A 15,484-nucleotide genomic window follows, 5' to 3' on the forward strand; every position below is an offset into this window, starting at 1 on the left:
ATCTAGTCTAAATATAGGTATTCCTGTTATTTGTGTAAGCATAAAATCCTATTATAATGTTATGTTGGATGCTTTTGCTCTCAGATTTATCTCAAGCCAGTAAGTTCTTCAAATTAACTTTGGTATATGTAAACCTATTTCTTGCCATCATTTTTAAAATATATTTTATTTTATATTTTTTATTGTTAGGAAACACAAGACTACAATTATTCTCTGTGCTACTTACTATGCCCCATTCTATTTATATCTAAGTAATACCATACCTTTTTTCTCTAGTCTGCTCATGCATACAAGCAACTGTAGTGAAACAGCTGATTTGGTGAGGGCCTAGCACTGAACGTATGAAAACGTAACAACACTTTCTGCACTGTTTTGTGTCCTGTTATGAATCTCAAGTAATTTTTTAACACATTATACGATATGCTATTATATTATTATATAATGAATAGAGTTGATTTATAAAGCTGTCCAGAGTGGTTTCCGGTCATTTACCAGAGTTGTTACAATTAATATATATTATTAATAAATTTTTATGTTCCAAAATCAACATATAGTGTTATTCTGAAACCCAGGTACAATATGTGCTATTTTGACTACAGCTGCTGATTTTAAAAAGAGATGATTATTTATTATCAGAAGGTCAGTTAAACACTTCAAGAACTATAATCTGCATACCATGCAGTCCTGGTTACTTGCTGATTTTTGATAATCTGGTTGATCTTCAAGCACTTCACCTTTCTTACGGACAAAGAACATGCCTGGGCTATATATTTACCAGGATCTATTTATGTGAAATTATCTATCTCCTTTGCAATACCCTTAGACTCCCTTTAATTTCTCCCCAAACTCTGCCAGTGATTGATTTTTACGTATTTGCCAAGCATGAAAATAAATTTTCCTTATTTATTGGTCTCTTCACCTCTTTTTAAAATTCTTGATGACTTTTCATTTCCATATACTACACTCTCATTTGTGCTATTTCTTCCTTCCTTCTGCTTAGAATGTTAATATAGCTTTCAGAAGGCAACATCTTACACCAGAGAGGAAAGAGAAGAACCCTGGACCCTTCTGCATGGACTGAGGACAGTGAACAGGGCCGTCTTACCCCTAGTTCTCAAAAGGTGAAGATACCAGAGAAAAAAAATGCTGCTCTTCTGTTCCGAAATGTCTTTTTAAGAGATTTGTGAATAGCAGATATCAGCTGGTGGCACAAGCTGTTGAATAGGAGATGGATGGAGAATTACAGCCCTCCAGCTTGGTAATATGCAGGCTTCTGAAGGTTAACCTAAATTCTGAACTATTTCAGGCCTTGATAATTAAGAGATCCATGAACTAGAAAATGCAATAAAGCATGATGGAGATCAAAGGAAACAGAAGAGAGGTGTTTAGTTTTTGCTAACTAGGAAGTGGCTACTAGTGACTTTATTAAGCGCATTTACAGAGGAGCAAAGCAGGCACAGAAATCATAGAGCTTGAAGATATTTGGTGCAATGTATTTACATGCACTTTGAATTTTAAAAGGAAAATTAGGAAGTTATAATAGCAGCAAATGGCATGATCAAGAGATGATTTCTTCAGTTTAAAGAAGAATAAAGATGAACTTATATCAGGGAAAGAGGACCCCGAGGAAAAGGTTACTGAAGAAATATGGTAAAGGATGAAATAAAGTAGATAGTGAAAGAAAGTAAAAAGCACACATATTTGCAGCAAGAATTAAATATACAGTAAGCATGTAAATGGTAGAAGGAAGGTACTAACCCCTTAGATACCTACAGTTTCATTCACATCATTTTACTTCTTGGGTTGACAACCAGAATTGAACCCTGAATTTTATGTTAAAGTAGGATTTTGTTTTCCTAATTCATACATAGAATAAACAGCAAGTTACCACTTTTTAAAAACAAAACCTCATAAACCTTTGTCTTGGGAATTTTGTTGTTTGAAACATATCACAAACATCCAATCAAAATACACTGATAACCATTCTTCCACTTCAAGGTGAACTACATCCAAGGGTTCCCTAGGATAAAAATTGTGACTATTATAATGAATTACTGAGATGACTGCAACATACAATTAGGATGAAACACTGTCTTCAAACAGTGAATTTACTATTTATTTTAAAGTTTTAAAATGTCATAGAACACAAAATTCAGAAAAAAGGAAACACTGATGCACTCCAGGAAAAGACTGCATCAAAAGTAATGTTCTACTTTTGATATTACAGATAAGTGTTGGTTCAGGAGATAAAATGAAGCAAATAATGGTCTTCAAATATCATGATTGATTTTACAAAAATACCCTGTATTTCAGCAAAGTGCAATGGAAAACTAACTCTTGGTGAGGTGAAGCATAAAAATAAAAATTCCTTTGAACGTGGTTTCTCTTACAAAGAGAAACCCAGATTTGTGTCATGGAAGTTTTCTCCTGCCTATGACAAGATTCAGTTTCTTCTGAAAAGGTGTATTTTTAGCTGAAGAGCTGAAGTTGACTTGATTGTACTTCTTTTTTTCTTGAAAATTGTTTCAGATATACTTAACTCAATCCATGTTGAAAAGATGCATTTAGTCTACAGAAAGTGTTGAAATTACTCAGAGGTAGAAAAGGAGATGATTAAAATAAAAAAGCAGCCAGTCACAACTGATTTTCTGTGCTAAAATACTTCTGATTATTTTTGTTAAAAACCAAAATTCTTTCCAGGCTACAACTCAAATTCAGCTACCAGCAACTTTTCATCACTTCTATGATAAATTTCCTCTTGATTTTAGCCCTGGTCACTTGAGTTCTTTCTTTCACTTTTTCATGTTTTGCCAGCTTTCTAATCTCAATATAAATCACAGAATCAATTTGAGAAGCTTTTGAGAGTTCCTGGAAATGTTTCTTATTTTTAATTGAAAGCCTGATTTGAAGCTCTGTAAGTTTTTTTGTAAGGTAGTTTATTAGTAGTGTGATTTGTTTGGGCTTTTTTCTTCCACAGCACAATGGGAAAAAAAGACTGTGGACACTTACCAAGTTTTACACATCTCTGTCAGTAAACCTGATATGCGAGTTGTTGCCAAGCAAGGGGGTAATAAGAGATAAGATCATAATCATTGTGCACTTTACTGATATGCTGTAATCAAATGTGGCAGATTTAGGATGTTCAGAAGGAACTGTGCTAAAAACTCTAAGCAAGCACTAATGGAAAGGTTAATATGATGGTAGTTAGCAGACACCAGCAAAAGCAGTTTGTCACTAGAACTGAATTTAAACCAGGCACATTCAAAGTCTTTAGCTCAAGGGGGCAATAAAAATATAGAATGGGTAGACTTAATACACTACTTCCTTTCTTTTTTATTGTCTAGCTACCAGAGGGTACCAATAATTTGTTATGCTTCATATTATATTTGGAGGCATCTGTGAAATTCATTCATTTGATAGAATAAACTCAAAGTGCATTTTTATGCTAACACTACGGATTATACAAATGAACGTTGACAGTGATAAAAAGTCTTGATTTCTACAAAGCAGCCACATGAATTTGGGAAACATAAAATGAAATGGGACAGCCCACAGCTTTAATATCTAAAACACCGAGGGCATTGATGTACCTGCTGGTGTATGGTTCTAAAGAAATCTAAATTGTAGAACAAAAGCTGTCAGTCTTTCCCTCTTTTTTTATATGCAGCCATCCACACACAAAAGTGGCACATTCTTAAAGCGATGTGGTTTGAATTGCGCGGCTTCTATTATTTATGCAAAATGGGTGTTGAGCAGTCAAACTCCTATCTATTCTTTTACACTGCAAACAAATCAATTAAGGTGGATCTTATTTCACTGAAAAAACATGCAAAAGGATTTATGTGTGTTCAGTTCTGCAACGTAGATTTCAGTAAGATTGCTTACTATCTGCAAAATTAGCACAACTGTTGTCACATTAATTATAGTATTTAAAACCTGCCTATTTGAATTTAGCATTGGAGACCAATAGATGATAGCTCTCCAGATTAAGTTATGTGAATTTAGCCAATGGGAGATACTATTCAAATAAATACCTCAAGAAGATGAACTCAAAAGCGCTGAAAATCACTGTAAAACTATCAGTGTTTACTTCAAGACAGTAGAGGAGAATACATTTTTAGAGCACAGATGGAAAACACCAACTCGAATATGTTTTGAAACACAAATTCCACACTATCCCTTCTAAAAGAAGCTGTTTGTAGAAGTACGGTTTACATTAATCAGTACCTAACAATTTTATATACCACCTTTCTAAAATTCATTTGCATAGTGATAATCCGCATATGGCAGGGTTTAAGTTATTTAAGCGGTGTTATATTTCACTATTTAGTCTTGCTTCACCACTGCTTTAGCAGTGAATCCTTATGGAGTGTAATGCAGCTAATGAGGTAGCTTTTTAACTGAACAAACTGACAGGTCCCATATCTGCAGAGGCAGCTTGAAACCGTGCCCAACCTCTCAGCTTCCCAAGAGGCTTTTCAAAATTCAATAAATAACATCTGTAGGCGATGTTGGGTGCAGACCTAGCAGAGTGCGTCATAACACTGAGCTGGCAGAACAAAGAAACCATGACGACTGCCAAGTTTCCATGGCAACCGCTGCGAGGCTTGGAGAGTATAATAGCACATCAATCATTGTCCAAAAGAACTTCATTATCAGCGAGAAAAAAACCCGTTAGGATCTGTTTAGTGTGCAATTGTGGGTTAACTCACCTCAAAGCCTTGCTCTCTAGCAAAAGTGGCAGCTTCCTGAAATAATAAAAAAAGAACAGTTAATTATAAAGTGCTAGATAATGAAGAAATAACACATTCTGAAACTCATTCAGCCAGTTCTCCTTTTACGTGATTATCTCAATATACCCATATACAGTTGTTCAATTCTGATAGCTGCACCAAAAGCTTTCCCCTCTGTCCCTCAAGACCAACAACAGTACAATGTCAACACATTTCACAAGTTCAAATGAAGAAGGTACAGTATGTTTTTCCAGGCGAGCCTGGAAAGTTACTTCTGGAGATAGGAGCTGGACTAGGAAACCACTACTTCAAACCCAGACAAACATCCTTCAGACATATTTTTAATTGAAACTGCATTATATCTTCACTTATGTACAGCACTTCATGGGATACAGGTTATCAAATCATTTGAAAAAAAAGCACTTGTCATCTACAGTGCATTAAAAAAGGATCACAAAATGTGTTCAAGCCCTTGTGGTGGAATCAGATGAGCATTTTAAAATACTCTGATGTCTTAATCACTGCTTTAGGCAATTTAACTATGTTCTTTTCCTGAAAGAACAGAAGAAACATCAGGGTATCACAATGTCCTCATCTCTTATTTATATTAATTGGAGCAATTATAATCTGTTTTGAAATAAAAGCAAGGAGACAAAAGACAATAGCAATGTTTTCCTCTCACTCACTTTCCACGTTAACATTGCAAGCATTTAAGAAAACCCTCAAAGTCTTTATATTTCAACTTGCATTCTTCCAGATTATCTTTGCCAAGTGTTATTAATAGAGGAATAAGTCTTGAGCCAAAATGGTGAGCTGATCCAACAAAACCAAAATAACTACCGCACCAAACCATTTAGGTCCAGTGCCTCTATGACAGTTTTTAATCTTGCAGAAAATACATACTTGTGTACCTATATGATCTGCCAATCTGGGGGAAGCAGAAGAATTTGAAGTGGGTACAATTGATTATAACAACAGTAAGTTGAGGTTAATAAAATGTGATAAGCTGAAAAGCACAACTCCTCAGGCTGCTTCACTGCAAAAACATAAGGCTGACCGGGTTAGCCTTAGCTGATGTTGACAGAAAAACTGAATCATGGTCCTGACAATTGGGTGCGGGCAAGGTTAGCCACTTTGACAATTTACTTACAATTGAATTCCTTCTTGTACATCACACAGGCAATGACATTTGCTAGCCTGGCTGTCGAGAAGGAGTATAGGGTTCAAAGATATCATGCAGTGTTTTCCTAAACCAGCATGTGATTAACAAAGCCTATGCTCGTATGAAAGAAGGAGTCTGCATGCTGCCACTCTAAAGTGATGCACTTACAATGAACTGCAACACAACCAAGAAAGCCTCAAATGGGACTGTGACACAGAAAAAACACCAAAATAAGAGAAGGAAGGGAGTGATAAGGGAGCAGAGAATAAGTAAATGGGCTAAAAATTATGTATTGCAGCCAAATTACTTCTTTAACCTCAGGTTTTTGGTCATGCAATTGAAATCGCAAGTTAGACTGATCTGTCCTAAGGGGATTTCGTTAATGTCCCAGTGCAGCAGGACATTAATATCTGTGTTAAACTATTGTTTAGCCAGGAAACTGGACACCAGTACATGAAATAAAAACTATTCCAGTTAAGTAGTGTTTCCTTATGTGGGTGATTTTGAGAGAATTCATCTTAATTTTCTGTGCTGGAGCACCCATGCATAGCACATGTGGTTTGAAAGACCTGGCCCTTCTACAAGAAAGGATAAATGATTGCACATTTGTTAAAAAGTATCTCATCTTCGGATTTTCCTGTTAAGAGTGTCATCTTTTAGTCTGGTCTGCTGCCCAGCTGCATGAATAATGGTAGCTAGCATACAATCATAGATTTTCCTGCAGTTGACCTCTAATCTAAGGGTGCCTGAAAGCACCAAAGAACAACAGCAATCTTAATTTTCTTCTATCAACCAAACCTCAGAAAAACTCCTGAGCAGCTTCTTTCAGCAAGGACTGTGCCTACAGACCCCTAAGAATCAGTCTCTCTCACAGTTACATCCTTTTAAGAATTAAGGCCCTTCCAGTAAAAAATATAATCAACCTCAAAACATGCGTTTGGAGACTACAGTTTGGTGTTTGCAAAATGGCGAGAAATGTGAGGCAGGCCCTGGATGCCAGGGACAGTTCAAAGTAAATTAACCAGATAAAAGCAATGAGAACCTTTTAGTATCTATTCACAATAACAGTGAGAACAGGAAACAAGCAGAACCCATCTGTGCAGCCCTAGGGCACCTCATACTGAGCTTCACATCTCTAATAAAGTAGTCAGGTTAAAATCTAAGTGGCTGTAACATGTGGAGACTGGTTACAACGGCCAGCCGGGGCGTTCCCTGATGCAGGTGATAATCAGTATGATAATCACTATATTTACAGGCTTTCCATTTTATATCTGACATTGGAAATCATGAAGAAGGAGGGATTAAGGAAATAAACAACCTACACAGAAGCTTTACTGCTCCCCAGAGAATGCAGCATTTCCATTCATGCGTGACATGCGACAACAGCAAGGCAAAACAGCGACAGAACAGAATTTTCTTAGGAGGTTTCATTTCACATGAGGAGTTCTTTCAGTTTTGATAAACTTTAGACATTATTCATTCATTACTCCAACTCAGCATTTTCAGAGCTATTTCCCATTTTTGCCTACAACAGAACACCTCATTTCATAAAACCCTCTCCCCCCATCTTTTTGCTCTTCTTGCCCAAGAGTACTAAACATTATTTCGTACTAAACATTATTTCATACTAAATATATTAAAAACTCTCACTCCTTTTCCTACTTTTTCTCTATAATCTTTTTACTGACCACAACAGTGAATTTATTGCTGTACCACCTAAGGCAGAAATGGGATTTGTTATTAGTTATTAAACGTTATTTGGCTCTTGCAGAAAAAACAATAAAAATCCTAAGTACAGTCACGCTGAAAAAACCCTGTGGTACAGCGTTATTTAATGGGAGTAACACAATGTCACCAAAGTTAACACACACCCTCTCTTTGTACAATAGTAAGCAGTTGACACAGGAAAGTGAGATACATTAAAGAGATAACAATAAAAAAGACAACTTCCGTTAGTACTGGCCTCGCTGTTATGTTAGAACTCGCTTGCTGAAAACTATTTCCATTTTTGCATGTATTTTATTGCAGTTGGAGTCCCTGCATTTAGTAAACGGAGCTATAATCTACACTGGGGCTGATTTTAACAGGACTTGTTAAAATTCTGAGCCCTTTTATAACCAGCAATACAAAGTATTTGTTTACAAGTAAACAGAGACATACCCTCCAAACACAGAATCTATTAGCATCTGCATTCCTAGGAGTATTCACTAGCCCCGTGTTGTTAAGAATTTTACAGTTATAGAGTTAAGATGCAATAACTGCACATTCAGTTTGCAATAACACACATAAGGCACACTATATATTTAACATTTTTGTTGGTACCAGGATTCTATGATGACTTGATCGAATTATAGCCAAAATAGTACCAACATGCATATTGGGTTAAAATTAATTCATGTAGGCCAACATAAACCTCACGCAGTTGCACTGAACAGCATTTAAAACCCTGTATTGCCAAAATTAGCTGACAAAGACTGTTTCAAAAGCCTCAACAACAGTATTATCTACAATATGCATTTTAACCTTTATATGGAGAAAAGGAGCACTGTAAACTAAATTTGCATTTCATTGCTGAAATCAACATTATCTCATAAAGAAATGATAAAACAGCAGGACAGCAATGATACCCTTGCACACTGAATGCATTTCCCGTAATTACACAAGAAAGCAAATGGAGGGGACACTGAAGCTAATCCCTCCCCTGCCATCCTTCTTGATAGAGGAAACATCTCACAGAATATAACCTAATCTCACATATTACAGTACTACCCTGTGCAATTCCCCAATTCTCTATTTTTCCTTGGGGGGTGGGAAACAGAAGAAAAAAAACCCAACAAAACAACGCCTGGATTTGATTCACTTTTTTAAACTGGGAGATTAGTGGGCAGGTTTTGAGGGAGTTCTTACTGCAATAACTGCAAACTTCCTGATTTACCCAAAATAATCCCCAAGCAAGTCCTATTCACATTTTCAGGAATAGCATCCTCATCCTCTGTGACTCAATGGGTACATCCCGACCCATGAATCAGTGTAATCTTAAACCAGCACATGTAAGTACGGCATGTATAACTGCAGAGAAAGATCCTTACAGTACAGTGCAGTGCAGAGTGCACAATGAAAAGAAAAGAATAAAAGAGCAAATTTGAGTGGACTTACTCACTGAGAAACTGTAAATGACTATGAGGACCATCCACTTAGTGTCTGCATTTGATGGAACCATTCCTGCTGGTACCAACCACGTTTGATTATAACTTGAATAGTACTTCCACCGCTATGCCTTACAAGACATTTTAAACTGCTGAATCTAACTGCGAAATCTTCTAAAAATCAATCTTAAGCATTTCCTTCCTTGCATACAGCTCAGAAGGATGAATTGTTAGTTTTCATCCATTTATATTGTTTCATTGAACACATCAAAGGCCACGATTATCTCGCTCAGATAATTTCCTTTTTCTTCAGTATAATTATTTAGTACTATCCATCCCACTCATGAGTTCATCTCCAATCCTGGTATAACTTTGTGTTCTTTGTATCCTCTCTTGATTTTCTACAGATTGTCTTGTTTGCAGCAACAAAGCTAGTTTCACAGATCTCCTCTAACATTAAACCCCTGTTATCTAAATGAAATGGGTGGCAACAAAGTAAATGGGCAAATGGGGACACAGGGAAGACTTTCATGCTAGTGATGCACACTGGCACATACAACTTTTTTCTACAAAAGACTGACTCAAATAATCAAAGTTGTTTTATATTGACAATTCGTCTTTCTTAGAGACAGGTGCTGAAGATTTGTATTTGTGAAATAAGACATTTTTATTCATGGTTTCCTAAAGGACAGTTTACTTGTAAAAATTTCTAAACCAAAACACAAACCCAACAACCAACCAATCATTTATGTATTATTGGTCTCACTGCACTACAGAGACATGAAATTCTTCTGCTTTATTATAATTATGAACACTTGCAGTTCATCTTTCCCTAGGTAGGCGTATTTGTCATTCCTATCTACCTGTACCTTCTGTCATCTTTCCCTGTCCCTAACAAAGGGTTTTCTTATAAAATTCTGTGCTTTTAGAGCTATACCCTTAGTTTTACATACTCCATAGGTATTGAGAACCTCTGACTTCAGCAGTATCTGTTGCACCCAGTAATTCTGAATACAGGCCAATAAAAGACATCTTCTTCAGTTAAAACCTCCTTTTTTTGGTCAGGAGATGAGTCACGAAGAATGATTTATCAAGATCACCATGTGCCCTGCTTTTGGTATTTCCTTCATAAACCACTCATCACAGCACAGGAGCTAAGCTTGTTTTTAAGGAGGGGGGATATTAAGCTGTGCTGTTTCCCACCCTTCCAGCTCCAGCCCAGTTTACACTAAATATGATGCTGGCAATCTGGCTTAAGGCACAGACAAGATAATAGATTTTCAATTGCTGCCTTTGAATTATAACAAAGACATCTACTAACTTCATGACACATTTATTGGGGTGTTGTTATATCAAATCCAGGAATTCAATGCATCCCACAAACGTGCAGAAATACAACCTGTCCTTATACTCCTCTTTCCTGTGTATGCTACACAGGCAAGCTAAATTATACCTGATTTTATTGCCTGTTCCAATTTTAATTGGGAAAATAGATGCATATATACACATACACATATGTGCAATAGCAGATCCACAGTTCTTAAAATGATGAATTAACAGCATGCAAGAACTATGATTACTTTCATGTTATGTAAATAGTGGTGGTGTCAAAGCTGTGGTAATGATAATCATGACCTACCTAAGGAATCAGAGGTAGAAACCGCTGAAGACTATCTGATGATCAGTTGAAAATATGATTTCAACAAATGGCTGCTATTATTCTGTTATTTGAAATGAATAGATGGAAAGTCTACAGGACATAGTTCCAGCTGGATCACTAACCTTTAATGCCAACAGTACATTTATTATGTTTAGTGGTAAGATACATATGTTCTTCTTCAATTCAGCTTAAATAGTTATCAGCAGTTACTCAAAACACTGTAGATTGTCCGATCCAGCCTTTTATGACATGGTGGTCTGATTTAGACAGGCATTACTTTAAGGTCAACTATTACCACATTTCCCTGTGTAAAAGCAATACAAGCTTATATGACTGTATTAAAGAATGGCCATTTATGAAGTAATTCAGGGCTCAGGAGGCAAATGTGATTTTATCCCTTTTCCTTTTTTCCCCTGCAAAGTCAGTTGCTTTAATATGGGTCATATGACAGTTTGAAAAACACAAGTCAAAAGAACCACCCAGCACAGTTACTGAAACAAATGTCTATCTGGTGAAAATCTGCTACAGCTGATAAAGTTTGAGCTATACTTGGGGATGTAATGCCTCAGTATTATTTTCATTTGTGTATACATGGATGTAATGCTTCAGTATTATTTTCGTTAGACAGGCAAGGAAGACTAATCCTTGATTTGGTCAGTAGTGTACTATGTGGTCAATGTAGTGGTTAATGGCTCGATGTCCGGCTGGAGACCGGTAACGAGTGGTGTCCCTCAGGGATCGGTGTTGGGACCGGTCTTGTTCAACATCTTTGTCGGTGACATGGACAGTGGGATTGAGTGCGCCCTCAGCAAGTTTGCCAATGACACCAAGCTGTGTGGTTCGGTTGATACGCCGGAGGGAAGGGATGCCATCCAGAGGGACCTTGACACGCTTGTGAGGTGGGCTGATGCCAACCTTAGGAAGTTTAACCATGCCAAGTGCAAGGTCCTACACCTGGGTCGGAGCAATCCCAGGCACAGCTACAGGTTGGGCAGAGAAGAGATTCAGAGCAGCCCTGCAGAGAAGGACTTGGGGGTGTTGGTTGATGAAAAAATGAACATGAGCCGGCTTCAGTGTGCGCTCGCAGCCCAGAAAGCCAAATGTATCCTGGGCTGAATCAAAAGGAGAGTGACCAGCAGGTCGACGGAGGTGATCCTGCCCCTCTACTCTGCTCCCGTGAGACCTCACTTGGAGTATTGTGTGCAGTTCTGGTGTCCTCAACATAAAAAGGACATGGAACTGTTGGAACAAGTCCAGAGGAGGGCCACGAGGATGATCAGGGGACTGGAGCACCTCCTGTATGAAGACAGGCTGAGAAAGTTGGGGCTGTTCAGCCTGGAGAAGAGAAGGCTGCGTGGAGACCTCATAGCAGCCTTCCAGTATCTGAAGAGGGACTACAAGGATGCTGGGGAGGGACTCTTCATCAGGGACTGTAGTGGCAGGACAAGGGGTAATGGGTTCAAACTTAAACAGGGGAAGTTTAGATTGGATATAAGGAAGAAGTTCTTTACTGAGAGGGTGGTGAGGCACTGGAATGGGTTGCCCAGGGAGGTTGTGAATGCTCCATCCTTGGCGGTGTTCAAGGCCAGGTTGGATGAGGCCTTGGGTGGCATGGTTTAGTGTGGGGTGTCCCTGCCCATGGCAGGGGGGTTGGAACTAGATGATCTTAAGGTCCTTTGCAACCCTAACTATTCTGTGATTCTATCAGTTCATGTTTCAGAGAAGATCAATGAAAGTGGTCACAGAATGGACAGCCCCTGTATGTAGCTTGAGAATCAACACTGAGGATCAGCAGTATCTGAGCAAGTACCTACCCCTTGCTGGTTGTAACTGAAGAAAGCATAGCTGGCATCAACTGGATGGGTATAAAGGAACCCTGAAGTGTTTTTTTCCCCTCTTTACTTTTCCCATGAGCTGTGCCAGACCCCCAAATTGCTTTTTTTCATAAAGGATAGCAGGAGTTCATATCATATCCTGAAATACTATTCCAGCTTGTTCTGGTAGTACTAAAGATACTGGTAAATATATCTACACTGCCTTGATCCAGTAGGTGAAACTATAAAATAATAATAGTCAGTTCAAGTGAATAATGAAAACAAGTACAAATACCATATGGGGTTAAAGTTGTAATGTTCAGAGGGGGTTCTGGCAGAGTACCGGAGGGTTTTTTCTGAAAAAGCCTAGTGTGAAAAGAATTGAGAAAGAAACATTTCCTGTCCTGCTTGGGTTCACCCTGAGGTGTTTGTATCATGTACAATTCATTAATATTCAAGTTATTTATTCTCCTATTCAGGTTATTACCAGAACTATAGCTCCTGCTAGAATCTTCCATGGAAAAAATCACCCTGAGTCACAGCTTAATGCCATTACAGGGTCTGCAACAGCTGCAGCAGTGAAATGCCTCTGAGCCATTTTGAAATTTTATGATGGATAAAGCTCTATTACTTATATCTCTACCTTACATTCCTACCTAAAGGACTGAACTACCTATGACTCTGTATGTGTGTGTCTCCTCATACATTATAAGCTTCAAATTAGTGAATGATACTCTCTTACACAGCCTCTCTATTCAAATGCATCTCTGTTTTAAAAATAGATGCATAATGATCAAAAGAGACAGAGAAATAAAAAAAGACCCCTTCCTTAATAATCACCGAATCAGGAGAACATAAGGAAAAATGAAAACAAATATCTTAAAATGAATTTAATAGCTATAATACTTTTATACACATACAAAAAAATTAAAGATGTGTGAGGTCTTTTGAAGTCTTTAATACTGCTCATTGGATGCTCTTAGTGCTAACTTTCTGCCTGAAGGATGACAAACAGAATTAAAAGATTACATCATTTTCAACAAGGACTTCTATGATTGCAACCACTCAGACCGGCCTGAAATCACTGACAAGATATTCTCATCTAGCAATTTCAGATGAAAAGAATAATCAGATACTGTGCTAAAAGTGCTGAGATCCAGCAAAACTTGTTTCTAGTCCAGCTGAAAGGTTAACACATTTTTAGCACTGAAATTGAGTTGTTTTATACACTTTATTTGGTATGATGTCATGCACAGCCATTTAGAATTATAACTAAGGCTATAGTATTGGGAACCCCATAAAGAGCAATCATTGCATAACACACTTCATGTGCTAGGCTTGCACTGCTTGTTAACTCCAGCAAGAAAATAAAATTGCTCACTGCAACCTCCAGTAATAACACTAACTTTTCAACTGATCTTAATATTACACATTTTACCCTTTCAGTGATGTTTCAACCCAGTTGACTTAAAGATTCTTATTTGAGTTTGTTGTGCTATGTAATACTAATTTGATGATGCATTTATCTGTGCTCAAGATATGAATATTCAAGATACAATTTTTTTCTGGTATTTTCAGTTTTAGCTACTGCAGCTCCTCTGTGGAAGGAAAAATGTAGTTCTCAGTCTGTATTTGTGACTCTCACAATATGTCATTGCCTGGAAAAACAAAATTTCAATCTGACCACAGTTAGGTCACTGTGGTCCTGACTGAAGAACATGAGCTTATCCAATTACAGATGTGACTCAGGCACTATTCTTCATCTTGGAGACGTTGCTAATTTCTTGCACAATTTTTTTTTAAAAAACCTGCAAAAGTTAGAATTTACCTGCTTCTGCTCATTGAGTGTTTGAGGATGAGTGGTTTTTTGTTTCTTTTCTAAGAGAAGCCAACCTGAACCTGAGATGGGTTAAGACAGAGCAGAGACTGAAAGAAAAATCCAGTAGTGAAATTAGAGGGATTGCAAACTCCAACATACGTTAAAGATCTATGAAAAAAATCACAGAGTGATTGAAGTTGGAAGGGGTTTCTGAGCATCATCTAGTCCAACTCCACTCCTCAAGCAGCATCAGCTGGAACAGTTCACCCAGAACCACTGCATTTTTGAGTATCTCCAAAGATGGAGATTCCACAGCCTCTCTGGAAGATCTGTTCCAGCATTTGACCACCCTCACTGTAAAGGCTTTTTCTTATGCTTGAGTGGTTTTTCACCTAGTTGAATTTGTGCCTGTTGCCTCTTCTCAAGACATCTTCTTGGACTTGTGCAAAGTGTTTGACACTGTCCCAAACGCAATCCTTGTCTCTAAATTGGAGAGACATCATGGATGGAGATGGACCACTCAGTGGATAAAGAACTGGCTGGATGGCTGCACGCAAAGAGTTGTGGTCAATGGCTCAATGTCCGGCTGCAGACCAGTAATGAGTGGTGTGCCTCAGGGATCGGTGTTGGGACCGGTCTTGTTCAACATCTTTGTCGGTGACATGGACAGTGGGATTGAGTGCGCCCCCAGCAAGTTTGTTGATGACACCAAGCTGTGTGGTTCGGTTGATATGCTGGAGGGAAGGAATGCCATCCAGAGGGACCTCGACACGCTTGTGAGGTGGGCTGATGCCAACCTTGTGAAGTTTAACCATGACAAGTGCAAGGTCCTACACCTGGGTCGGAGCAATCCCAGGCACAGCTACAGGTTGGGCAGAGAAGAGATTCAGAGCAGCCCTGCGGAGAAGGACTTGGGGGTGTTGGTCAATGAGAAAATGAACATGAGCCGGCTTCAGTGTGCGCTCGCAGCCCAGAAAGCCAACCGTATCCTGGGCTGCATCAAAAGGAGCGTGACCAGCAGGTCAAAGGAGGTGATCCTGCCCCTCTACTCTGCTCTCGTGAGACCTCACTTGGAGTATTGTGTGCAGTTCTGGTGTCCTCAACATAAAAAGGACATGGAACTGTTGGAACAAGTCCAGAGGAGGGCCAC

At 38.3% G+C, this 15,484-nt stretch overlaps 1 protein-coding gene across 3 annotated transcripts in view; it reads right to left on the minus strand.

The window, feature by feature from the left end:
• The window catches only part of ADK (adenosine kinase), a 307,364-nt gene that overhangs the window by 43,106 nt on the left and 248,774 nt on the right, over positions 1-15,484 (minus strand). For all 3 annotated transcript variants that reach the window (XM_080620985.1, XM_080620983.1, XM_080620984.1), the window contains one exon: positions 4,713-4,748. In XM_080620985.1, the coding sequence (XP_080477111.1) occupies positions 4,713-4,748 (36 nt within the window). The remainder of the gene's footprint in view (positions 1-4,712; positions 4,749-15,484) is intronic.

This window comes from Psittacula echo, assembly GCF_963264785.1.
Source record: "Psittacula echo genome assembly, chromosome: 6".
Classification (NCBI taxonomy): domain Eukaryota; kingdom Metazoa; phylum Chordata; class Aves; order Psittaciformes; family Psittacidae; genus Psittacula; species Psittacula echo.